Raw genomic sequence first — 16,490 nt, 5'->3', positions numbered from 1 at the left:
TTCTCCTAGCTAACATCTGGCCGATCCGTGGAGACACCGCCCCGAACCCACACACGCGTGGATGTCGCGATATCCAGCACCTCTGGCCCCGTCTGTAACCGAGCTGCAGTGCTGCACCAACCCTCGCTGGGGCCGGGGCTGGGGCTGGGGGCTGCCTGGACATGGGGTGCAGAGCACTCCCCCCCTCTTCCCCCGATACCGGGCAGAGAGGCTCGGGTCGTAGTGACGCTGTTTAATTTAGGCCTGACTATTTTGCATAAAATACACATGCCTTGCTAACAATTACGCCCTTGGAGGGGAGCCAGCAGGCTGGTGAGAGGGGAACACAAAGCCCGGAAGGCACTGAAAGCTGGACGACTGCCGAAGCGGCGTGAAGTTAACAAATAGGGTAACTGGGACAAAGGTAAAGGCGGCAGGGGGAGATCGCGACCACCGACTCCGTTCGGAACCGAAAAGGCTGCGCTCCCCCCTGCAGCGTGCGAAGGTAAATAAAGAAGGAGTGTGCCTTTAAGATGAGTGATAACGCGATGCCTTTAAGATGAGCGTATAACTCGATGAGCCAATCGGAGCTTCATCAGCGATTTCCTTGTTTTCGTGGGAGCTGTGGTCCCCGTGGCTCCGCAACGCCGGGTGCTGGCTCTGTGCGGTTATCACCTCGCCCCCAAACCCTCCCAAAAGTGCAATAAAGACAATTCCTCTGCCCTGTGTCTGTGTTGGCGTGTCGCACGCCCGCTAAACACGCCTGCTCTGGGGACAACACCCCAGCCCACCGGACGCTTTCACTTTCACTTTGCGTTTCCCTTTCACTTTTGCAGGGAAGATGGCAGCGGAGCCCCGGTCCTGGCCGTCCCCAGGTCTCGTAGCGGCGGTGGCCGTGCTGCTGGGGCTGCTGAGCGTGTCCCGGGCGATTGGCAGTGGCGACGCGGAGTTCCCGTGGGGCGCGGTGCGGCTGCCCACGGACGTCGTCCCGCTGCGCTACCACCTCCTCGTCCACCCTAACCTCACCACCCTCAACTTCGCCGGGACGGTCGCCATCGAGGTGGCGGTCACCCGGCAGACCCGCGCCGTCGTCCTGCACAGCAAGAGGCTGCTCATCGACGGGGCCACCATCGAGGGCGGGGACGCCATGGAGGCGCGGGGGGTGCGGGTTCTGGAGCATCAGGCCCTCGAGCAGCTGGCCCTGCTCCCCACCCAGCCGCTGCGGACCGGGCTCCGCTACACCCTCCGCATCCAGTACCGCGGGAATCTCTCCGAGTCCTTCCACGGCTTGTATAAAAGCAGCTACCGGACCCGTGGGGGAGAGCTCAGGTAATCCTTTCTGGCTTGCAGAGCTCTTCAGTCGCACCGGCGGTCATTTGCTAAACGTGAAATTGCTCTGTTTTCACGCATCGTGGGGGTGCACGCTGTGTGTGCGAAGGTGCGTGACCAAAACCTGTTGTTTTTCCCCCGCGCAGGGTGCTCGCAGCGACGCAGTTCGAGCCGACAGCGGCGCGAATGGCCTTCCCCTGCTTCGACGAGCCAGCCTTCAAAGCCAGCTTCTCGGTCAGGATCAGGAGGGAGCCGAAGCACCTTGCGCTGTCCAATATGCCGATCGTAGGTGGATACGCGTAACGATGCGCCGTTGCCTGATGGTCTTTGAAAGGAGAAGGTGAAAGGAGAGTGGAATATCCAGGCAGTTGCTGTTGCTGGTTATGGTGGCCTGAATGTCACCTCAGCTCTTTTATGAGAGTGTGGTACCCGCTGCTGGTAGCCTTGATGCAAGGTTAAAATGAATGAAGAAAACCACGCGTTGCGTGGGTTCCTGCTTCTCAGCAGAGGTGTGAGAACGATCAGCGCAATGTAGTCTCCATAATCCTTGTTTCACTCACAAAATGCCTTCCATGGTGATCTCAGATTTTAAGACTGATGGTGAAATATGTATGAATAAATACACTATTCATGCATATTAACGTAATTGTCAGATAAGCAGGACCATCTCTGGGAGGAAAAAAAAATACTTTGGACTTAAAAAAAAATATATGAGTGAAAGTACACGTAGTAGCTACAAATATTGTTTGCTATTATAAATATGTAGGCATATATAGGGTTAACTACGTTTTGTACATTTGATCTTGCTTTGGGTGTAAAAGGTTCTTCATACTGTACTATCAGTTGCTGGTTTGCAAGGAAACTCACACTTATAAATGAGGGACACCCCCACTCACCCCAGATACCTTTCAAAAGTGAAAGTCAGCTTAAAAAATCAGTTCTTTTGCAGAGAAATGGATAAAATAACAAATAAGGAGTGGGTGCCAGTGTTACAGTTCAGCATGGATAAACGTGTTTCAGGTCTAAGTTAGTTAGCTAAGGCTCTCTGTAACCAAGAGGGGTGAGCAGATACCTCCAGCACGCGACTCCTTTTGTGCTAAACCAGATATCTGAGGTAGCTGAATCACGATTTGGAGGAGTTCACTTCTCTCATGTGCAGCCACAGCTGTTGAGATTTATACAGCTGCTAATGAGCTAAAATTGTGTGAGATTCATTTGATCGGTGTGCTGGCAGACACTGAGGAAAACTGAAGCAGTGAACAGTGTTTCTGTTTTTCTAGTTTTACCAAAGTAGTATTAAGTGACACTTATGAAGTGCCTGTATATAGACATTTGTGTGTTTTAGTTCTCTCTGTGGGAAGAGTGGGCAAGAAAATGACTTCTTTTGGGTGTATCTTTGCAATGGAATGTAATATCTTCAAAATGCAGTATCTTTAAAGCGTAGTGTCTTTAAATGGAGAAGAATCACAAGTGTTTGTGCTCATTTTTTAGGTGAAGTCTGTGAATATAACTCCCTGGCTTGTTGAGGACCATTTTGAAACTACTGTCAAGATGAGTACGTACCTCGTGGCCTTTATTGTTTCGGATTTTAAATCCATCAGCAAAATAACCAGCCATGGAGTTAAGGTAACTCTGTCTCATTTTCTAAGAGCTTTTTTGGTTTTAAGTCTGTATGGACATGTAACGGTTTACTTTTTCCTTAAATCACCAGATTTATATATCTTGACGTTTTACGGGAACGAAAGGAGAGAAAGAAACTGGTTTTGTAGTCGCATGATTAGCTTGCATTGCAAGCTTTATTAATTTCAAAAGTTTTTGGTAATGGGCTTTTTATATAATTATATGCATTGGCAACATTGTTTTGTGTAAGATTATGTAGTTAAAAGCAAATGGAATGCAGTTTTATGGAGAATCTCAGCACTAAAATAAACCTGTGTTGGTGGAATGACTCTAACATGGTAGGGATGGAAATAGTAGAAGTCTTTGTAGGGGCGTACTGGTTCTGGTGGGTAAGTTTTTAAACTTCTATTCCTAATCCTGATAATATTTTCCTGCAAATGTGTTAATAATTCTTGTATGACAAGTGTTAGCGTTGTGCTGTAGTGTCCGTCTTTGTGGTCACTGAAGTGACCGTGATAAAGAACAACTTCTGGAAGCTTTCGGTGCGGGTGTTGAGGTGCTGCCTGCTCGCCTGCTGTAGGTTTCTGTGTACACGGTGCCAGACAAGATCGACCAAGCTCATTATGCCTTGGATGCAGCAGTGAAACTTCTAGACTTCTATGAGGATTACTTCAGCATTCCGTACCCCTTACCTAAACAAGGTAAGCGCTTAATAATTTTCTCAAATACATTAAGTTATTTAGCGCAGACAGTAAAACAGCACAAAATCAGTAATTCAGAGTACTGAGACAGAGCTAGGCGTGGCTCACGGGCTTTTAAAGTGGCTGCTTCGCAGAGCTTAAGGACAGATTGCAAAGCTCCACTGGAAATGAAGATCCTTGTCTTCTGTACAGAGCTTTTTCTTCAAGTATGTTTTTGCAGCTACAATTAAGAGAGCCCTTAGAAGTATGTGGGATACATGTGCCTGTGTGGGAGCTGTCATGAAGTGGGACAAGTGGCCGAGCGAGTTCATTACTGAGTAAAACTATACTGGTACTATTTTAATATTTTTTTTCCTAGATTTAGCAGCTATTCCTGATTTTCAGTCTGGTGCTATGGAAAACTGGGGACTGACCACATACCGGGAATCTGCTTTGCTGTATGACCCTCAAAAGTCCTCAGCATTTTCCAAACTTTGGATTACTGTGGTGATAGCCCATGAGCTGGCTCATCAGGTGAGATTTGGGGGAGAATAAGGAGTTTGAACAGCCCCCTGCAAAGGGGTCAAGGTGGATGGAGTTGTGGCAGGCTGCGCAGACACGGAGACCTGTGGTCGTAAAGCTGTTCAGTTCAGCAGCTCAAACGCTGCGGGGCCTTTGCACCTTTGTCAGCCCTTGAAATTAATTGCAGGCCACCAAAATAGGAATGTAAAGGTTTACTCTTTCATATGTGGCTCTCCTGCCAAATGTGGTTTCTTTACAAGGTTTCTTGGAACATGAGTGGAAGACAGTGTTTTAGCATGTTACCATTAAAATGAGAATGCAATGGGAAGAGGTCAGAGCAGGCTGTATCGCTAAAAAAAGGTTCCCTAGAGATCAATAACATACTATAAATGCAGTTTCATACAGCCCAGTAGCAGCTTTTGTGATAGATTGTGTATTTGATTTCAGAAGCTCTTTTTTTCCCTCCCCTCAGTGGTTTGGCAACCTCGTTACCATGGAGTGGTGGAATGATCTGTGGTTAAATGAAGGATTTGCAAAGTTCATGGAGTTTGTGTCGGTCAGCGTTACCCATCCAGAACTGAGAGTTGTAAGCAGCTGTTACTGTATTTTTATTTTATTACTGACTTCTGAATCCACTGATTAGTAAGGATAAAGATCAAGCAGATTTGTGCTGTGAACCACTTTTAAATTTCTGTTTGATAGGATTATCTGATGTTGACTCTGAAGGGTAGGAATGTTGATTTAGCTATATGTAAATATTTTCAGGAACTGATGATGGGAGTTAATGGTTGCAGTGAAAGTGTATCCTTATTTTAAACACATTTAGACTTCCAAAAATGTAAAGAAAGTATTTTATCTTATTTCATCAAATAGGGTCAGACTTGAAAACACTAAAATCCATCCACTAGCTTTATCAGAGGACTAATTATGAAATTTTCTACCAAAGTGAGACAAACAATGCATCTGAGCAGAATTTTGCCATAGCACTACGGTGGCATGATAATAGAGAAATTCACCTTTTTCTTGTTTAGATTTGTTTTATGGTTACTGATCGCTCTGTCATGAAACTGTAGGAATGTGCATGTGTCTTTTTGAAGTCTCACCAGCTCGGCTATTTACATTCGTTTAGAACACTAGAACTCACATGGCTGTGTTACTGGTTTGGGTTGTTTTATGCTCTGGAATAAAAAGAAAGTTATGTTTTGTTTTCTTTGAGTGATGTAAAGATCATGTGGAATGGACTGAAGAGTGAACGCATAGGGATTCAGGGGTCACTGAGCAAAATTTATTAGTAATATTTGGGTTTGCCTCCTATTAGGAAGACTATTTCTTAAGGAGATGTTTTGATGCCATGGAAGTGGACGCATTAAATTCATCACATCCCGTATCTACTCCTGTGGAAGATCCAGCTCAAATTTTAGAAATGTTTGATGAAGTTTCTTATGAGAAGGTAAAATATGTAACTGCTATTGATTTCAGTTGTACTGCTTGCAACACAAAATTGTATTTTACTGATTTCGCTGCTACATAGAAGATGTCCCTGACACATGGTGCTAACCATGTCATGACTTTAATAATTCCTTATCCAAAACTCCTGAGCAGATTCAAATGGCCATTGCCTTTTCCGTTTCTAAAATGAGGAAGCCTTCACTTCATGTATCTGTTGTGTATCAATTTAACCATTTTTTTAGGTTCTTAACCCAGGGAGTGTTTTTCAATGGAGCATTATATGGTACTGGCTTGCATAGTAATTAAAAAAATGATAACATAACTTACTCTATCAGTGATATTTTTAAGAGTGATGACCACAAATCACGCAAGTCCTGTTTCAATGTACATAAAACACGATTATTTTTTAATCAGAAAGACATACAAAAGTGAACTGCTACGCAGATAATCGGCACGCTGAAATTTTTCTGAAACAAGCATCTTGCCAGCTAAGGAGTAGTTTGTAAACACTTTGTCGCTCTTTTTTTTCAGGGATCTTGTATATTAAATATGCTGAGCGACTACCTGACTGCTGACATCTTTAAAGCTAGACTTGTCCAGTACCTGCAGAAATACAGCTACCAGAACACAAAAAATGAAGATTTGTGGAACAGCATGACAAATGCAAGTATTCCTTATTCTCTAATTTTTTTCAAATTTCGTAACTTTTCATGAATAATGTGGTTCTCTAATACATTACTGAAGACTGTGACCAGTACTTACGAAATCAAAGAGACATAACCAAAACTTTTTTTCCCCCTTCCAGATTTGCCCCGCAGTAGGTAGTGATAAAAATGAACTACAAGGTGATGGTTTTTGCAGAAGAAGCGAACAGTCATCTTCAAATGCAGTAAGCATCTAGTTTTCTACCCATCAGTATTTAGGAGTTTGACACTTATCTGTGCCCTCTCATGTTACTATTCCATGTCATTGATAGGTGCACAGTCCAAAGCATTCTTTGACACTTGGGCATGGTTCTAGGGAGAGTGTAAGTTTCCTCATTTCCACTGGAAGTCTGTTCTCTCTGAGACGGGGCAGAAATCCCAGGGCTGAAAAACAGCAGTCCTTAAAGAGATGTCATTAACGATATGAAAATGTCTACAAGGAAACCGTGTGGAGATGTCATGCTATCCAGTCTAAACATGTCTATGTAGAGCTTATGAGTACCCCGCAGCTTTGAGAGTTCTTGGGTACCTGTTTCCGTTTCACTGTCGGTGCAGTCCCATCTTCCTCCTCTTCTTACCTCTCTCATTTTTCCCTCGCTAAAACCCAGCATTGGACTAAAGGAGAGACTTTTGATGTGCGGGCAATGATGGACACTTGGACGCTGCAGAAAGGTTTTCCCCTGGTAACTGTCACGGTGAGAGGGAAGAACGTCCACCTGCAGCAGGATCGCTATGTGACGGGAGAGGATTCTACTTCGTCCATGGGGTAAACAGAAAGGGGTGATCTCGGCACACAAACCAAAATGCTTTCGTAGGGCAAAGGCTGATGTACAGCGACAGCTTCTGCTGCACTTTGTTAGGGAGTGCTCCCCGAGCTGTTTGGCTCTGCGTTGCTCCCTGCGCAGCCATACTCGTGTTGCTGGACCTCGGTCCTGGTAGCTGCAGAGCCGTGGTGCTGGGCATTGGGGTGAGCCTGCGCTGGGAACGCGCTGCTGGAACTGGAGTTCGTATCATAGAACCATAGAATCATTAAGGTTGGAAAAGTCCAACCATCAACCCAACACCACCAACGCCTGCTAAACCATGAAACCATGGCCCCAAGTGCCACATCCACACGGTTTTTGAACCCCTCCAGGGATGGGGACCCCACCACTGCCCTGGGCAGCCTGGTCCAAGGCCTGAACACTCCTTCAGTAAAGAAATTTTTCCAAATATGCAATCTAAACGTCCCCTGACGCAGCTTGAGGCCATTGCCTCTCGTCCTATCGCTGGTTACCTGGGAGAAGAGACCAACCCCCACCTCACTACAACCTCCTTCCAGGTAGGTGTAGAGACCGATGAGGTCTCCCTTCAGCCTCCTCTTCTCCATATTGTTGCGGCTTCGTTGCCAGTGGTCCCCTGAGCAAACTGAACCGAAGCTGGGCAGATGCGTCTGGCTCTGCGCAGGTGTCGGAGGTGTGCGTGCGGCCTGTCCATCGCTGTCACTGCGCCAGCAGAAGGTGTTACTCCATGGTTAGACCGGGACAAGTTGGAGAAGCTTTTGCAAAGTTCTTTCATTAAACACAGCACTTCTGTTTTGCAATAGGTACTTGTGGCACATCCCACTAACCTACATCACCAGTAAATCTCACACTGTTCAGAGATTTTTGATGACAACTAAAGCAGGTAATTTCTTTTGATTAATTAGGCAATTAATTTAATCAAAGTTTGTTTGCAAGCCTTTTGGGTTTGCAGGGTTTTTTCCAGAACGGGGAACTGGAACTGCTAGTACCAGAGAAGCAAATTTCTGTCAGCTCAATAGTATCGCTATAACAATTTCTCAATATATTCAGAAACAGTGTTACTGTGTTGTTTAAATCACTGAAATGAGAGCAGCAGTATTATTGGGTGTAGTACTAGGATATATTTGAATCACTGAGAAGAAAAGGAGTTCCATTTTTGTTTCCAGATGTCATTATCCTTCCGGAAAAGGTGGAGTGGATTAAATTCAACGTGGACATGAATGGGTATTACATTGTGCACTACGAAGATGATGGATGGGATCACCTGATTAACCTGTTGAAAGAGAACCATACAGTGATTAGCAGCAACGACAGAGCCAGTCTCATTAACAACGTATTCCAGCTTGTGAGGTAAGGCCTTCTGTCCAAGCCTGGCAAAAACACAAACTCGGTATTTATGGGTACACGCTGCTGAGGAAGGAAGTGTTGGTAACGCAGGTAGCATTCGTTAGATCTGTTAAACAGACTGAGAGCGTATTCTTTTCTTGCTTACAGAAGTGTAAACCTGGGATTTCTCTTGACTGCAGAGGATTTATGTATTTAGCCTATCTAGTGAAAGGTGTCGTGTTCAAAAAGGCATTCTGATGGAAGGATGCCAGCGTGAAGGGGGGCCTGGGATAGTGGTTTTGCACCAGGAAAGGCACTGGTGCTGTCTGCCAGCTACAGACAAGGCTGCTACAGTGGTAAAGGTGTGACGGGGTTACGGTCGTGATTAGCCATAGCTCTATGCATGCGTTACGAAAGTGGGGTGGTGGGGCTGGGGGAGGGTTAATACTGTATGAGTTTGAGGTGGCAGCTCACAGGGCGATGCCAGCAGGGCTGGTCAAGATTATAATCTGGACAGCAGAAGAGAAGTCTTTCTGATTTGAAGAGAAAAGAGGAGCGTGAAGAAAGGTTGCTCAGCACGTTCAAGGAACTTAGCAAAGGAGGAAGGGACAGAGAGCAAACTGGGTTTAGCAGGGTTCAGTTTATGGTGGGTGACTAGAACACGCTTGTGTTTTGAGGCAGAAGAGGCAGGTGGATAAGGACAAAGTGAGAATGTGTGCACGGAGCTGACTGGAAAGGAAGCGGAAAAAAGGTTTTGCAGAAGGATGAAAAAACAAACAAGGAGAGTGAGAAAAGATGTCTTGAGTTTCCTCTGTTTGCTCTTGGAAGAAATTTTTGAGATATGTCCTGCCAGAGACAGAAGACAGTTTGCAAAGTCAGGTAAAGACAGCGAAGAAGCAGTTGGGGTTGTAGCTTTGAGGTTTACCACAGGCTAAATACCTGCAGGTCGAGCTGGAAGGGTGCTGCCCAGGAGGAAATGAGCTCAGTCATTGGACTTCTTCTGTGTGTGTGTGGTTTGTGGAGCAAAAGCAGTAGTGGGGAGAGAGCAAGAGGGAGAGGCTGTGCTGGGGTCACCTTGCCACAGGAGAGATGGGGGGAAGAAATGAATCTTTCTTAATCATTCTCTTCTACTCCATTTCTTAGTTCAAAGGTTAAATATTAGGTTTCATAGCCTATGTAGCTGCTCAGCCACATTTCGCTTCAAAAAGCAAAGTGAAGAGGGATTTGGAAATACCCTTAAGGCTTTCCTGTTTGTACCGTTTTCTGAAAAACATTTGGCTTGGATTTTGCTTTCAAGTTTGCCTTTTAGGTTTAATTCTAACTTGTTTTATTCCCTCTCTTCTACTTCCTTAGAATAAAAAAACTGTCGATTTCCAAAGCTTTTGATTTAACTTTGTACCTGAAACATGAAAGACAAATCATGCCTGTACTCCAGGGTATGAGCGAGCTGATTCCTATATACAGGCTTATAGAGAGGAGGGATGTGGATGGTACAGAAAAACACTTAAAGGTAACATTTTAAGTATCTAAAACTTTCTAACTCTGCCTGTACCCTGTAAAACGCACTTTAAAACACATCTTTGTTGTTACCTTATTTTAGGAGTATATAGTCAACCTATTTAAAGACCTGATTGACAAGCAGTCCTGGAGTGATGAAGGCTCCGTGTCCGAGAGATTGCTTCGGCACTCGCTGCTGCTGTTTGCCTGCGTGCACAGGTACCAGCCGTGCCTCGACAGAGCCCGAGCGTATTTTAGAGAGTGGCAGCAGTCCAACGGAACCTTGAGGTCTGTTCTGTAACTATTACTGTTTTTTTCTGATACTCTGTTTAACTACACTAGAGATAATTTATGAAAACAGTTAAACTTGAGTCCTTTCTGCACTCTGAAGTTGGACCTTCTTAGTTTTGTATCTTATACTTCAGCTTCCCAGTGCCTTCTCAGTTTGGTGCACGATACGGGCCCAAACTAGCACATACATCGTGGTACTCCACAGCTTGGGTGGTTAAAGATGTTCTGAAAAGTGAAAATACCATGTATTCCCTCATTTATACGTCTGAAGATAGACCTGTACCCGCTGTGAAAATAGGTGACTACTGTTCATGGACTTCACCTAATTTTTGTTTCTCGTCATGACACAAGAACTCTCTAAAACACCTTCCAGAAAATCTCTGAGAGATTGTTCTGGGCAGGCCAAAGAAGACCGTTATCGGTATCTGACTGGGCATAGCCATGGGAGGAATATACAAAAATAAAGAAGAAAAAAAGAAATGAACAGAGAGTCCAGAATTCCTGGAAGCCATTTCCAAGGCAGGAACAATACTGAGATACAGCCTGAGATATCTGAGTTTCTTCCCGGCCACAGGAATCACTTTCTAACGCCCCGAAGGGACCGGTGTTTTGTAACGAGTTGTCTGCTGTGCCCATTGACGTGTGGTGGTGGCAGGGTTGTGTTCCTGCCTGTATTCCTCAGTGTGATGTGGAGAGTAACCTGGTGTTTGGTTTGTCGTAGCTTGCCAGCAGATGTGAAGACAGCGGTGTATGCCGTTGGGGCACAAACATCCGAAGGCTGGGATTTCCTCCTCAGTAAATACAGACTGCACGCGTTCAGCGTGGAGAGGCAGAACATTGAATTAGCTCTCAGCCTCAGCGGGAGTAAGGACAAACTTCAGTGGTGAGTAGTTACACAGAGCAGAGATGCGTTTGGGGAAGGTTCAGGAACGTTGAAAAAGGAAACAGAATTATTCAGAGCCTTGTGTCACCGCTTTTTAACACGGTGGGAGGAACTGCCTGGACCTTCTCGTTGCTGTGCTTTGGGGCTGGGAGTCAACGCGCTCAGAATTTGCACGAGCAAATTGGGGCGAAATACAATAAAACAGCTGTTCAGATACCTTATCTCTGCCTGACAGACACATCTTTATTTACCTTTGTAGTTACTTTGGCTATAGGTACACCTGCTGTACATCTCTCGTAAAAATCAGCGGTTTCCTGCTGTTAGGAGGGCTGAGCACCTCTGAGGTTTTCAGGCTTCAAACCGCACGTTCCGTGGCTTCTGCCTGTTGGTGGGGGTGACAGCACGGGACACTGATTTAACTGCGTTCAGACACTGCTGCAGACACGCTGCTGCTGTTTCGTTCTGTTCTTTTTCATTCCTGCCATGGCAGTGCTGTTTGGACGCCTTCGGCACGAGCAGCACTTGCAGGCCTGAATTTCCCACTGGCAGCGTAGAACAAAAACCTTTATTAGAGAGGGAGGAGTGAGGCTCGTTGTTAGCCTGGAAATTCTGAGTAGGAGCGAAATGTAGCCTTGTTTTTGTCCTGAATATTCAGAATACAGGTCTGCCACGTAACTGGAATTGTGGAAGTAACAGAAATGGGGCACATGGATGTGGCCGAGGAGCGCGTCGTGAAAAGCTGGAAGTGACCCGGCAGAAACGATGTGTCAGGACCTTTAGGGCTGTGAACTCTCAACCCCAGTACCACGTGCTAAGGGTATAGTGATTTGTCAGCTTTATCTACTGGCCTAAGCAACTTCCATTTCTGTTATCAATTCTCAGGCTGATGGATGAAGGTCTGCGTGGTGACATCGTAAGAACTCAGGATCTTCCACATATTATTGTACATGTTGGCAAAAACCCATCTGGCCATCATCTAGCTTGGACGTTTTTAAAAGAAAATTGGGAGAAAGTTGTAGAAAAGTAAGGAACATAAGTGGCTTTACGTCTCTCTCTCTAGCCAATTGTACTCTAAAACTCTGCTTTCTACAGAAATGGACATTTTCTGAGTGTGGGTGATTCTTTTTGGCAGATTTGAACTTGGTTCGAGTTCGGTAGCGAGCATTGTCACTGGAGTGACAAGTCGGTACTCGACAAGGTCACAGCTTGCACAGGTAAGCCATTCAGACCCTGGGTTTAACAAATCGCTGTAGTATAACTGACATGAAAATTTGGATTCAATCTCAACGTGGTGAAAGCCTGGCCAGTTGTGAAGCACCAGCGTAATACCCTGCCTGCTCCTTGAAAACAATGACAGCGGTGACGAGTTCGATCACTCGAGGGCCAGCATTAAGCCAGTGGCCAGGAGAAGGGCGTTCTCTGCTTAAGCGGTGAGCTTGGAGGCAGAGGATCAGTGGTTGTCTGCCAAAGCAGACGTGGCTTACCTGCCTCTGTTAATATTTTCTACCCACTCTGGAAAGCAGTGAGGGAAAAAAATAGCAGGTCTTTTCGCGGAGCAGGCACATGAAAAATGCTGAAGAACAGGGAGAAATCATCTCGCTGTTCTGCATCTCCTATTCTGGGGAGAAATCTCTGTGCTCCTGGTGTCGTACATGATAACAAGTTTGTCTACTCATTCCACAATCTCTGTCAATAGTAAAAAACCCCAAAAAACTGGTCCACATGCAGATTTAATGGCATTCCTAACACCATCTTCAGAAGCTGCTACTTTTTGTTGCCAGTTTAAAATTTTCTGCTTTAGGGCAAAGCACAGGCGTAAGTAATGCAACAATATTAAATAGAAAATGAAAGAATATAGAATATAGTCTCAGTCTTCATTTTAAATCTGAGTGGACTGTCGCAGTGTGTGAATGGCCGTGTCGTGGCCAGTGCCAGGGACTGCAGGGATGTGAAATCCTACCCAGAGATGTGGCTGCTTCTCCCTTGGGGGTCGTGGGGCTTGTGGGCGAGCCTGGACACCGAGTCAGTGTGAGGTGGGGAGGGAAACCCCAGCAGCTCCCTTCCTTCTATCCTGTCCGCGTCTTTCTCGTACTTTGTGGAAGTGTTTGCATTGTGTATCGTGCTCATCAAAGCAAATTCTCAGCAAACGATGTGTTTAATTGGTACAGGATGTACAGTCACTGCATCTTCTGAAAGCGTCCGTCTCTCTTAACGCCAGCTCCAGTCTGAGGCTGTACTAAGTTTCCGTGATGAGATCCCTGTGATCAGGAGTGCCTTCAAAAAAAAAAAGGGGAAAAAGAAAGCGAGAAAGGCAGCTGCCAGCAGTTCCAGCACCAGGGGGAATGCAGCCAATTCCAGGAGCAGAAGCAGCCTTCAGGTTTCCAGTGGCTGCATGGCCAAGCGCTTCAGGGATGAGAGCAGAGGCTTCCTAGGCCCTGGGGGAGCTGGAGCAGGGCTTTTTTAGAAAGCTAGAAGGGGGCACAGAAACCCCCAGGTAGGGAAAACTTCCTGAGGTGTTTCACCATCAACACTTGGGCGATGCTGCTCCTCCAGGCGGGCTGCAGCCAGATGCGGGGGACCCTTGCTGAGCGGTAACGCAGCCGCAGGGTCCGGCGTCTGTCCCGGCCCGTGGATGGTGTCGGCAGGAACGCCCGTTGTGGCTGCAGCCGGGGACGTCAGCGGGAAGGCGTATTGCGAGGCAGAGCGGCCATCGGGCAGAGCAGGGGATGCTCCTTCTCCTCCTTTTCCCGCTGACATCCACACTGGAACGCCGCCGTCCCGCCCTGCTGCAGCTCGGGCGGCCGCGGGGCTCTGCTGAGTCAGCAGGAACCGGACGGGTGTCACGACGTGACGGCTCCTTCAGCTGCGTTTTTTGTAGTCTGATTTGAAACATAATCTTCCTCAGCTTCTGACATCCAGCCACTATGAAACTGTTCTTTTAAAAAGACTGTTCTTGGGGTGGAGGGAGTTGGGGAAGGGGGTGGAAGGTGCTGCGTTCGAGGGTCATGGATGCCTTGCTGGTCCTCCTGTGCTGCTGAGAGACATTCCTGCCTCTTCAACCGCTCTTTCACATTTGTGTCAACAGGTGAAAGGATTCTTCGGTTCCCTGGAGGAAAAAAGCGCTCAGCTTCGCTGTGTCCAGCAAGCTGTGGAAAACATCGAAGACAATATCCAATGGATGGACAGAAATCTTGAGAAGGTCAAAACATGGCTGCAAAACAACCATCTGTAAATCAAGGCACCTTGGGTACGTTTGTCAGAAACAACTGTAAAGCGTTGAAAAGCTGTGAAAATTCCGGGCTGGAGGGACGTCTCGCTTGTACAAATTACTTTGGAAGGAGCTGTGAGGCCGGCTGATCTTGCTGCTCAGTGTTTTTCGTGTTTTCCTCCATCGTGGTTGTGGTTTGCTGGGAATGGACCTCTTTCACCAGGTGATGCTTCTAAGAGAAAAGGAACGTTGTGCAGAGACCCGGGGCGCAGGGGAGGCTGGCGACGAGATCTGATTGCTTCTGAACGAGCAGGAGGTGCTGGGAGACCACTAAGAGAAACTTTTCCACCCGCAGACGCTGACCCTTTGGTGTCCTTCCCACACGGGTGACAACTGGCAGCTCTACTGAATACTGAAGTAGCTCTGAGTGCAGCCCTCTGCCTGTGTCTTCACCCTGATGCTTTACGCTCCCAGGACAGTCATTTTTACAAACGTACCTCAGATCAAGCATCACCTAATTAAATAAAAAACCCCCAAGTATCAGCTAATTACAATTACAGAATCACAGAATCACAGAATCACAGAATCACAGAATCACAGAATAGTAGGGGTTGGAAGGGAACTCTGTGGGTCACCCAGCCCAACCCCCTGCCCAAGCAGGGTCACCTACAGCAGGCTGCACAGGACCTTGTCCAGGTGGGTCTGGAATATCTCCAGAGAAGGAGACTCCACAGCCTCCCTGGGCAGCCTGTTCCAGTGCTCCGTCACCCTCAGAGGGAAGAAGTTCTTCCTCGTGTTCAGCTGGAGCTTCCTCTGCTTCAGTTTGTGCCCATTGCCCCTTGTCCTGTCGCTGGGCACCACTGGAAAGAGCTTGGCCCCATCCTCCTGACCCCCACCCTGCAGATATTTGTAGGCATTTATAAGGTCCCCTCTCAGCCTTCTCTTCTCCAGGCTGAACAAGCCCAGCTCCCTCAGCCTCTCCTCGTAGGAGAGATGCTCCAGTCCCCTAATTGTGTCTGTCAAAGTAAAAATGACAAGGCCTGTGTCTGTGCAAGCTCCACCGCAGCCCCTCAGGCCTGGAGGTCGTGGTGGCGGCGCGGGCGCTGCGCGGGGAGATGCCGAGACCCGGCTGCGCTGCGGTGGCCTTGGTGCCACCCGGCCCCGTGCCCTGCCCGGCTCCGTGGCTGCCGGGGCGGATACCTTGCCTGCGCTGGAAACACCCCTGGCTTTTAGCTGACGTCCCGGAAAGGAGTGCACACATTCTGTGTGCAAAAAAAAAAAAGTCAGCGAATTTTACTTCAGATGATGAACCATCAGTTTGTTTCAGCAGGAATTTTTGATTTTAATTATCTGTTTTTCACCTAATTGAAAGGCAGCTGTTGTCACATGCACTCGCTGGCAGTTAAAAGGACAGTCAGTCGTTCATAATGGTCTTTACGTCTGACGTGTAGGGCAATGGTAAGAACTGGAAGCTAACGGCTCTAAGGACACTATTAATATCGTGTGCTCGGCAGGGAGAGTTACTTAAGAAAGCTAACCTGAAATCTTGGGGGTGGGTTGCTTTTTCTTTTGGTGGAGGGCTTTTTTTTTCAACAGGCAGCTGTGAATGGCCTGCTCTGTTTACCTGCAGAAAACTTTTAGTTCTGTACTAAACTTTAAAAAAAAAAAGACACCCAACAAAACTGTCTAATTACCACCAGATGTGCTTAAATGCAAGTGATTTCTTTGCTCTTACAACCAGGTCCTTGACACGATTCTGCAGGGTTCATTTCCCCTGCGGTTCTGACCTGTCTCAGTTTCCTCGCTGATGTGCTGAGGTGGCCAGAGTCGTTAACAAAGATACTTAAGGAAAAACACCTGATCTGGAGCTAATCGTAAGATTTTCTCTGTGCCTTGCTTGCTCTTCTCTTGAGTAGAAATGATGCCTGCCCGAGAAGTTGAAACCTGGTTCATCAGCCTGCGGAAGGGCTGAGTTCTGCTACTGAGGGCAAAAAGCTCCATGACAACGTTGTAGAAAATGCGTTCCTTTCCCTCGCCACATCCTTCTGCGCCTGAGGCATCTGGTGCCTCTTCACTCGTTAACAGGAATTCTGAGCAGGCTGTGCATCACTGCTGCATTTTCTGTTGTTAAAGGTATTTTGACTTGCTTTAAAATGTTTTCAGAGCTGAAAGAGCAACTGAACAAAAAATAAAATTTGTTTGTGTGGTTCTAGATGAAGA

The 16,490-nt window shown here is 46.8% G+C and overlaps 1 protein-coding gene across 1 annotated transcript; it reads left to right on the top strand.

Moving 5' to 3' along the window:
- Nucleotides 1-820: 820 nt before the first annotated feature.
- Nucleotides 821-16,490, top strand: LOC104331737 (endoplasmic reticulum aminopeptidase 1). Its single transcript, XM_075411077.1, has 18 exons — nt 821-1,308; nt 1,455-1,593; nt 2,800-2,934; nt 3,509-3,629; nt 3,988-4,142; nt 4,603-4,716; nt 5,449-5,580; nt 6,111-6,242; nt 6,385-6,468; nt 6,892-7,049; nt 7,869-7,948; nt 8,232-8,415; nt 9,745-9,901; nt 9,992-10,176; nt 10,901-11,062; nt 11,945-12,085; nt 12,195-12,276; nt 14,148-16,490. The coding sequence occupies exons 1-18, from the start codon at nt 821-823 to the stop codon at nt 14,292-14,294; spliced, it is 2,796 nt and encodes a 931-aa protein (XP_075267192.1). The 3' UTR covers nt 14,295-16,490.

This window comes from Opisthocomus hoazin, chromosome Z (assembly GCF_030867145.1).
Source record: "Opisthocomus hoazin isolate bOpiHoa1 chromosome Z, bOpiHoa1.hap1, whole genome shotgun sequence".
Classification (NCBI taxonomy): domain Eukaryota; kingdom Metazoa; phylum Chordata; class Aves; order Opisthocomiformes; family Opisthocomidae; genus Opisthocomus; species Opisthocomus hoazin.
The sequence above is the reverse complement of the archived record's forward strand: the minus strand, read 5'-3'. Positions and strand labels throughout refer to the sequence as shown.